Here is a 10,484-nt window from a genome sequence, read left to right on the forward strand (position 1 = left end):
CAATGGTGCGATATCGTGAAAAAACTCAAATAAATGAATGCCTCACCAAGAATACTTTATCTGGCTAAACTCTCACTCAAACCCAAAGGAACGATATACTATTTTTGGATAAACGACAGCTCAGGAACTTCATAGACTCAAAACCAACCTTAAAAATAAGGACTAAAGGGCCTACAAGCACAACAAACCCCTATAAAAAGCTGGCACAAAACCCCATGACAATAATCTCTCTCAATGTCAAGGGTATAAATGAATTAAGAGACACAGAGTGTCAAAATGGATTCAGAGACTGAACCTAACACTCTGCTGCCTACAAGAAACACATCTGACAGTCAGAGCAAACACAGATTCAAAGACAAAGGGTGGAAAACAATCCATCAAGCAAACAACTCCCTCAAAAAAGCGAGGTGGCCATACTAGTATCTGATAACATAGATTTCAGGCTGAAAAAGATTAGGAGGGACAGCGAAGGCCATTTTTTAGTAATCATGGGATATGAACAATAGACTGAGATCTTCAAGGATGCTCAGATCGGGACTGGGCCTCTTCCACCCAGATCCCCCATTTTCCAGTAGCTAGGCAGTCACACCCAGAGACTGCCCCCAGCGCTGTTTAATCCCATCAACAGCTAACATCCAGAAACTATAAAACTACATCTAATAGCCTAGTTCTCCCTCTTGGAGAACCTGACAAGCTACCAAGAGTCTATTGCCCACTTAGGAGAGCCTGGCATGCTCCCTGTGGCGTATTCATATCCAAAATACAGTAACAGGTATATACATACCTCTCAGAGAGCCCGGGAAACTATCAAGAGTATCCAGCCCCCACTGCAGAGCCTGGCAAGCTACCGATGGCGTATTCAATATACCAAAAGCAGAAACAATAGGTCTCATTTCCCTGAACCTGAAAGAGACTCCAATCGTTGGGAAAGATGAGTAAGGTGAGGCTGCTGAAATCTTAGGGTTGAGTGTAATAGAGACATTACTGTTGCCCGTTCGAGTAAGTACAGGAACAATGGGATGACAGTGATGATAGTGATGTACAACAGTAAGAAATCACACTCCTAAACATATACACACCCAATGAGGAACCAGCTAAATACTTAAAACAACTGCTAATAGACTTCAAGGAAGACATTGGTAGCAACAAAAGAGAAGTTGGAGACTTCAACACCACTCTATCACCTCTTAATAGATCACTGTCACTGCCACTGTCATCCCATTGCTCATCGATTTGCTCAAGCGGACACCAGTAACGTCTCCATTTTGAGACCTGTTGTTACTGTTTTTGGCATATCGAACACACCGTGGGTAGCTTGCCAGTCTCTGCCGTGTGGGCGAGATACTCTCAGTAGCTTGCTGGACTCTCCAAGAGGGGCGGAGGAACTTGATAGATCAACCAGACTAAAACTCTACTACCGTGAAGGTCACGCCCCTGTCTCGGAGGCCACACCTCCACCTCAGAGGCCACGCCCACTACCACTTATTTCCATTCCTCCTGCCAGCCCACCGCATGCTGAGACGAGCTAAGGTCCAGTTGCTGGGTGATGCTAATATATTTTAAGTAAGAGAGATAATGAATGGAGATATCATCAGTGGGAAAAAGAAAGGATTCCTGTCAAAGTGAAACTGGGTTTGAAATGGAATGAAGAAAGGACAGAATGAACCTAAAGGACTGTGTAGAATATTTGAGAATGTAAATAAATATGTATGTTTGAGATTGTGTTTTAAGGAAAGAAACTATGCTCAAACTATATTGTTATAAGAAACTCTCCAAATTATATCTGCAGAATTGTTCTAGTACCTTTTTGGTAAGTTCTATTTAAAATATATTGGAGGAGGGGCTGGAGAGATAGCACAGCGGGTAAGGCATTTGCCTTGCACGCGGCCGACCCGGATTCAAATCCCAGCATCCCATATGGTCCCCTGAGCACGGCCAGGGGTAATTCCTGAGTGCAGAACCAGGAGTAACCCCTGTGCATCGCCAGGTGTGACCCAAAAAGAAAAAAAAATAATAAAATATATTGGAGGACTGATTTGGACGCCTGTTACAGTGCTCCAAATATAATTTATAAAAAAAATATAATTGGAAATCAAAGTTTTCAACATGGGATTACATGAATTTGACATAATGTGAGACTCTATGCTCTATCTCTACAGATCTTAATGCTGACTCCTGTTATAGTTCTTTTAGATAATTGGAAATCAAGATTTTCAACATGGAACTAAATGAGTTAGACATGATGTTATTAAACTGTATAATCTATCTCTACAGATCTTTATTCTCCTTTTGAGTAAAACCCATAGCAGTTGGGTATATTGTATCTCACTGTGAATAAATTGAATCCATTAATACATAAAAAGATCATACGGAATAAATAGGATTCATATTAAAGATGCAAATATGGTTTAATATCTGCAAATAAATTAACATAGAAAAGCACATCAACATAAGGAAAAATAAAAATTCTATGGTCATATCAAAAGATACAGAGAAAATTTGAGAATATCCAACACCCATTCATGATAAAAACCTGGGCCAGTCACATGCAAAGCAAGCACCCTACCCATCGCTCTGGCCCAATGCTGGAATGTTTATATACAAAACTATATCATTAGAAGTTTTGTAAGGTACATTGCTTAAAGTAAAATGTGAAAAATGAAAGTGAAAGACTTGGGTAGTCTCCAATATATGTCTATTTCCAGGACATTGTCAGAGTCATTAGGCTTCATGAAAAATTAATTAATTTATTGAAGAGGAGCAAACAGATGATTTGTGACTTATAAGTTCTGTATCCATATTTTTGATATTGTTATAATCATGAATGTAGTGGTTTTCAAATGCATTAATATAACAATAATATTGGGTAAGTTTAATTTGGGTGCATATTTATATATAATTGATGTGACACATCAATAAAGGAAATTAAGCAAATGCATGAAGTAAAGACTTAGCATGATTCATACTTCCAAAGGTATGAATTTATTGCTTTGAGTGAGAGAATGGTAATTTAATACATTTAATTTTTGAATAGTAATTCTTTATGGATATATTTCCCAATTTTTTAAAATATCTCAAAAGGTAAATATTATTGCTCACATTTTCACATATGAAGAAACACAAGGCTACAGGAACAATAAAAATATTGATAAATTGGGGGCTGGAGTGATAGCACAGCGGGTAGGACCTTGCACGCGGCCAACCGGGGTTCGATTCCCAACATCTCATATGGTCCTCTGAGCACAGCCAGGGGTAATTCCTGAATGCAGAGCCAGAAGTGACCCCAGAGCATCGCTGGGTGTGACCCAAAAACCAAAAAAAATTGATAAATTGATCTGAGATCACCATATGTAGGGATGAAATTATTCCTCCCCTTATATCAATCTCTGACATCCCCATTTTTATTCAACACAATTCCTGTGATCTTTTATCAGTCAGCAGACAACTTGACTTTGCCCTAACTTTGTTATTTAGAACTCCTATTATAACTTTGAATAAATCACTAACCCTGTTAAATCTGTTTCTTCATTTATACAAAAAATGAAGATAATATTAGAATAGATAATTTTAGAATCTTTTGAGGCTGATATGAAAAACACAAGTGCTAGGGAAATTCCTTTCTCTTATAAATTTAGGGGGATTAATAGAATAACTGCCTCCAAAAATAAGGTATAGTAATCCGATACAAATTGTGAGCATAGAACATGGCATAGAACAAATATTAGTTTTGGGTGACATTGAGAATAACCAAGAAATTATTATAATAAAGACAATCAAGAATAATCAAGACAGCCAGGGAAGAAGCAGAGAATTTTGTGCAGAGTGAGAGGTATTCAATTGAGATTGGTGGAGGGTAGGTTAGACAGACTGTGGAACTGGGAGTAGATTTGCTTGCTGCCTCATAGAGACCTAGTTTATCTTATAGGATTTGGGTGATAACTAATGAATGAACCCTTGAACAAGAATTAGTGCACAGGAAAATCATACTGATAGTGGAATGGATAAACTACAGTGATTCAATGGATAAATGACAGTGATGTAAAGGCCCAATTAATAAACAATTATAATTATAGATATGTGAGTGAAAGAAGAAAAGGGAAAGAGATTTGTGATAATTGGGCACAGTTTGTGTCACTGAATGCCCAAAAGTGATGATTCTTAGTAAGTGCTGGTTTCTCACTTTATTTTATTTACTCTAAGTTCTGAAATTAATGTATATTCAGAGGGTTGGTAATAATAAAATATAAAGGAATGTGGTCTCACACAATACTCTGTGTATTCTTCGCAAGAGTTTTACAATTTCCTTACATATTTTGCTACACCTAAAAGAAGGAAGAGTTACTATTGCAATTTAAGCAAATGAAACAAAATGTAGGCATTAGTTGAAAGCTCATTTTCATATAGTTAACTGGTTGTGCTTTACACCACATTTTCTTAGAAGTAGTAGGTTTTATTTTATACTCAGAATTCATTGACTTTTTACTTTAAAAATGATTAGATTTCAGGATGGAAGAAGTCCACCATTTGTACAGATGAAATAGAGCTTATGTGTTTCCTGGGGCATTGCTGCCTTCCAAGGATTTTTGAACTCTGAAATATTCTATCTACTTGTTGAGACATGGGAATCTATTTTGAAATGGAGCACCTCAACAACATCTTTTTTATTGAGCCCATCACTTCCCTGTTCCTCAGGCTATAGATGAGTGGGTTCAACATAGGCGTAAGGATAGTGTCAAACATAAAAAGGGCCTGATTCAGGATGGGAGTGTGGGAAGACCCAGGCCTCATGTATATCAGCATGGCTGGGCCATAGTAAAAGATGACCACAGTCAGATGTGAAGAGCAGGTAGCCAGTGCCTTTTTTCTGCCTTCAGGGGAGTTCATTTTTAGGACCTGGTGAAAAATAAGGGTGTAAGAACTCAGAATAAGGCTTATGGGGAGAAGAACCACGATAATACTCGTTACTACTACCCCTTTCTCATAAGCAGAGATGTCCTCACAGGATAACTTCAAAATGGCCTTGACTTCACAGAAGAAGTGGTGGAGTTCTCGGGTCCCACAGAGAGGGAAATGCATGGAATAGGCTGTGTGAACCAAGGATGCTAAAGCCCCTCCCAACCAGGATCCAACAGCCATCTGCTGGGAGACCCTGTGGCTGATAATAATCGGGTATTTGAGAGGATGACAGATGGCCACATAGCGATCATAAGACATAAGGGTTAGGAGGATGCACTCAGCAATACCCAGAGTCAAAGTGAAGAAAATCTGTGTCCCACAGCTGATCAGGGAGATCTTCTTTTTCCCTGAGAAAAAGTTGACTGCCATTTTTGGTACTATACTTGAGATAAAAGCCAGGTCAATGAGGGACAGTTGGCTAAGTAGGAAATACATGGAGGTATGGAGACGGGAATCTGCCCAGATAAGAAGAATCAAGGTAGTGTTTCCTGTGATCGCAATGGTATAGATGAGGAGGATAACAGAGACAAGGATGCCAGTATGTCTCATTCCAGGGAAAAGACCCAGGAGAATGAAGTCTGTGCTTAATGTTTCATTTCTTGTCTCCATGCTCTCCTTACCAATTTTACCTGAAAGATAATTGAGGCTTTCAAAGCATGCATAAATGAAAGAAGATAATTAAATCAGGGAGGCATAAAAGTGTATCAATTCAAATATTGTATTAAGGTTTTATAAAATCTTTTTTGAGACGGTGTGGTACTGAAAGAAAATAGACTTTTATCTGCTTCATAAAGGTACGAAAATTCAAAGGGAAAATATAAAAAATGAAACTTGCAAGTGTTTTCCCCCAGTGAGTGTTCTAATTCTTTATTCACATTTCTAATTTATCTTTAGTTTACTTTTTTGAATAATACAAATTAATATTCATGGTTTTTCCATATTTTGGTTGCAGTTAATAATTTTAGTGTATTGGAAAGATAAGTATAAAGTAATTCCTTGATGTGAGTATAACATGGGTTAAACGTAACTGAGATCTTCAAGTAAACAACTATGTACTGAAAAGTCACGATGTGTATTTTATTTGACATTGAAGTTCCTTCACAGCAGGGGTGAAAGATATATACCATGACTTAAACATTTGTTTACTAAGAAGGTAGTTAGTCTTCCATCATCAACTGTATTCAGAAATTCGATTTTCAGCAAAGTTAAATGTTTTGGGGTTTTGATTTCAGAAATTACTTCTTGTTTCAAGCTTAGGGGTTGCTCCTGAAAGTGCTTGGGGAACTATGCTGTACTGGAGCCCAGGCCCCCAGCATGGGAAGCGTGAGCACTAGTACTTTGAACTATCTCTCCATTCCATAGACTAATTTTGATATCAGTAAGAACAGTGAACAAAGCTACAATTGATTTCTATTCTCACTGTACTTTAGAGTCAAACTAGAATAAATGTTATTTCATTTTTATAAAGAAAAATAAGAAAACTGTCTTGAGAATTTTAGGTTTTACACAAATTGCATTATTTTAGTGAGCTTGATTTACTTAAAAAGGTATACCCAATAATCTGTGCGAGGTTTCTTTGGTTTTGGCAGCGCTTTATGAAGAGAGAATATTTTTTCAAGTCTTCATGAACAACAGTGACTCATTCCTGAGGTTAACATTTCCTTAATAAGCAGAAGAGGTTGTTGTTTCTGTCCATTCTTTCTGCTTGGTTTCTTGAGACTGCTTTAATCTCATGTTCACTATTTTCACACATTACTGACTACTAGGACCACATAGAATACATACTAAATGGCATATTAGAGACCCTATCCTAGTAATTATTGTTAAGTCTAAGATTAGATCCTGAAATCTATATCTTTATGATAAACTGAAGTTATTCTGTTAATAGTTACATAGTGAGAAAACAATTTCTTGTCAAAATACGGGGGCCTGTGATAATGATGTCTGTGCATTCTCTTAGTCATATAAACACATGTATAAATTGGCTGTTTTACTTTCCCCTATTTATCTAACTGGAATTTCTGGAACTTTTGGAAAACTTCTGTAAAAAGCTCCTTTATTGAGACAATATCAGTTTACATGCCTATGTACTTTTTGTTTTTTGAGTTTTGGGTTTTTGAGCAACACCTAGGGCTTACTCCAGGCTCAGCACTCAGGGATCACTCCCAGCAGTGCATAGGGAACAATATTAGCTGCTGGATATTAAACCTAGGTTAGCTGCATTTAAGGCAAGCACCCTATCTGCTCTCCTATCTCTAGCCTGAACATGCCTCTAAGGATGCAATTTAATGTCCCTTCAAAATTTGCTCCCACACCACAAACACCACCTAAGTAACTCTTGATAATTTTGAATGGCTATGGAAACCTGTGACTAAGCCTATACTGGTGACTATAGGATCAATTATAAATATAAATATCATAAGTAGTGGAATAATTTTAATTATTCTGTTCATATGTAAAATTAATTAGCTGGAGCTTATAGATCAGGTAGGATGCTGAACTTGGTGCATGTACATTTCAAGGATTTCTAGTAATTCAAACTGCTGTTCATTTTTTGTTTCAGATTAATACTTTTTTTAAGTTAAAGAGCCATGGTTTACAAACTTAGTGATAATTGAGTTTTAGGCATACAATACTTCAACACCAATCAATAATTTAGGCATATAATAATTCAACACCAATTCAACAGTGTCAACTTCCCCCACCAGTGTTCTCAGATTCCTGCCCCATCCCTCCCCATCCCTCTCTCACTTCACCCCGCCTGTTAACTTGACAAGCACATTACACACTTCCAATGTTTGCCACTTAGACCTCATGTTTTTAGTTCTGTTGAATTTGTGTTTTGGATATATGGCTGTATACCACTGGCAAACACAACAAAATCAAAAATAAACAAATGGAACTACATAAAGTTAAAGAGCTCCTGCATGGCAAAAAAGAAAAAGAAAAAAAAAACGTCATGGACTAAACCTAGAAGACAGCTAACTGAAGGGGAAAAATTGCATTCAATACATCAAGTAAAGGTTTGCTATTTGGGATATACAAAAAATATAATAAAATTCTATCAAACGAGGAGAGGAAATGAATAATCACTGCTCAGAGGAAGACAGGCAGATAGCCAGTAGGCACATGAAAAAATGCTCAGCATCACTTATCATCAGAGAAATTCAAATAAAGATAACAGTTAGATAGCATCTCACACCAGTGATAATGGAACATATCAGAAATAGTAGGAACAATCTGCATTGATGGAATGTAGTGAAAAAGGAACTCTTATCCAATTTGTGGGAATGTTGTCTGGTAAAACCTCTGTGCCTCTATGGAAAACAGTACGGGAAGTTCTTAGAAAACTTACAATTAAGCTGTCATATGGTCCAGCAATTCTAATTTTGGGTATCTTTCCCCAGAACATAAAAAAATTCTCTGAATATGGCATATGCACACCATTCTTCATTGCTGTACTCAGTACAATAGCTAAGCTATGGAATCAACCTCAGTGCCCAGTCAAAGATGAATGGATTATGATGTTTTATATATACTCAATGGACTACTATGCAGCTTCAAGGAATGATTAAATCAAATTAAGAATATTAAGAAAATTAAGATTATTAAGAAACTCAAAATCTCCAAGAAGATTTTGTTTGAATAAAATGTATAGCACTATTAAAATGAACTAATAAAGGATTTTTTCCCTTTGCATAAAAATTTAAAAATTTCTCCTAAATTAAAAATAAATAAAAATTTTCCAACAACAATAAATTAATGCATTTCTTTAGCTTAACAAATAATGATGAAGAAAACAGAAATACTGATGACCTGAGATAACTGGTTGTTCCAGAATCCCAAACTTCCGAGAAAGTAGTTCCATAGGCCCATAGCATGAGTTTCAGTGTCATTTTATAAATATACCTAGGCCATCACTGTGTGTATATATGTGTGTTTGACTAAATCATACCAAACCTACACGCATATTAACTAAACATGTATTAGCGGGCAGGCTTCTGAAGGATGCATTTTATAACCTCAAGGAACCTTATATATTCCAAGATGCTCTTGTGACCTACATGAAATATTTTACCCAACACTATAATATGTAAGAATTAAAAGTGAAATCTAACATATTTTATTTTAATTCTGATTCTTTCATCACAGATTGCACAGGAAGCTTCATTTATTTCTTTCTGAAATGGAGCTAATTTATATTGATTACCTTAACAAGAGATATTTTTCAAGTTATTCACTTAAACAGTATATGAGTATTCATATAATAGTGGTGGTTTAGAGTAGACATTATGCTCCCAGAAACCAAAAATATATTGCATGGTAACTCTTTCTCTTAAGGCAGTACAGAAATAGAGATTTAGATAATGGTACAACTAAATTATTTTTGTTTGTAAACTTTATTGAGCCAACAAAATCTGAGACAACTCTTTCACTGGTGACAATGTTTGCATTTACTTTTACTGTATAGTATAATTTGTCAGAAAGAAAAATACTTTTAGCTAAAAAAGTAATTGACATAGATGTCCTTTGGTAAAATTAGTTAATTATAAAAAGATTATTATACTAATTGAATCAACTTGTTTTTATTGAATCTGGCAACTTACTAACATAATCAGAATAGAAAAACAATTCTGGAGATAGTGATAACCTCTATATTATAGATGAGAAATTTTATACTTAAAAAATAAACAAAAGTCTTAATATGTCTTGAGTCTACTGAAGCCCATAAAATGGCTTCATATGTCTTGAGTCTACTGAAGCCCATAAAATAAAAAGCCCAAAAAACTTTCAAGTTGTACTAACCACTGCAACAGGTATGATAAAACTGCAGTGATTTTCATTCCCTATTTTAGTCAAATCTCTATATGTTCTTTATAATTAACACCAAAAATCATTCCAAGCCATTAAAGAATTTTTATTCATCAGGTGAGATGATCAAGAGACAGTGAGAGTTTTTCCTTTTTAAAAGTGAAAGACTGAATAAGGTAGTTTCAATTTCTGAACATATATTTTGGTATTAAATAAATGTCTATAGTAGGAAGATGATGATAGGCAAGTAACCTTCCAGAGAAAAGACACTGTGAGTGATCTCTGAAGGTATACCAGCAGAAGAGACTTTTATGCAACTAGTCAAACCTCAGGAACATATATATGATCACATACGCCTTTAAAATGAATAATTTGAGATTATTATTTTACTAAAATAAAGGAATAAAGGACTCAATGACATGTAAACAATCCAGGGTAATAGCATTGTTGATATAGTTAATGTAGCAAGGTATAATAAAAAGAAATTACTAAAAAGAGCAAAATGATGTGTATATATGTGTGTATATGTGTGTAAATAGTGGTAGGAACTTATATTTTAGATGTTTCATTCACTGGGTATACTTTAAATGACCCGAAGTCATTATATTTTAATAAGTTATTTTTCTCTCACTGTTAACAAAAATAGAACATAAAAATTGCTGCATGTCATGATGAATTAGGAAACGTAATATTTTTAATTCATTATGATAAAACCA

The 10,484-nt window shown here is 35.5% G+C and overlaps 1 protein-coding gene across 1 annotated transcript; it reads right to left on the bottom strand.

The window, feature by feature from the left end:
• Positions 1-4,626: 4,626 nt before the first annotated feature.
• LOC101541997 (olfactory receptor 2AJ1-like) lies at positions 4,627-5,565 on the bottom strand. The gene has a single exon (XM_004618909.3). The coding sequence runs from the start codon at positions 5,563-5,565 to the stop codon at positions 4,627-4,629; it is 939 nt and encodes a 312-aa protein (XP_004618966.3).
• Between the last annotated feature and the right edge of the window lie 4,919 nt (positions 5,566-10,484).

Source organism: Sorex araneus, chromosome 1, assembly GCF_027595985.1.
Source record: "Sorex araneus isolate mSorAra2 chromosome 1, mSorAra2.pri, whole genome shotgun sequence".
Lineage (NCBI taxonomy): Eukaryota > Metazoa > Chordata > Mammalia > Eulipotyphla > Soricidae > Sorex > Sorex araneus.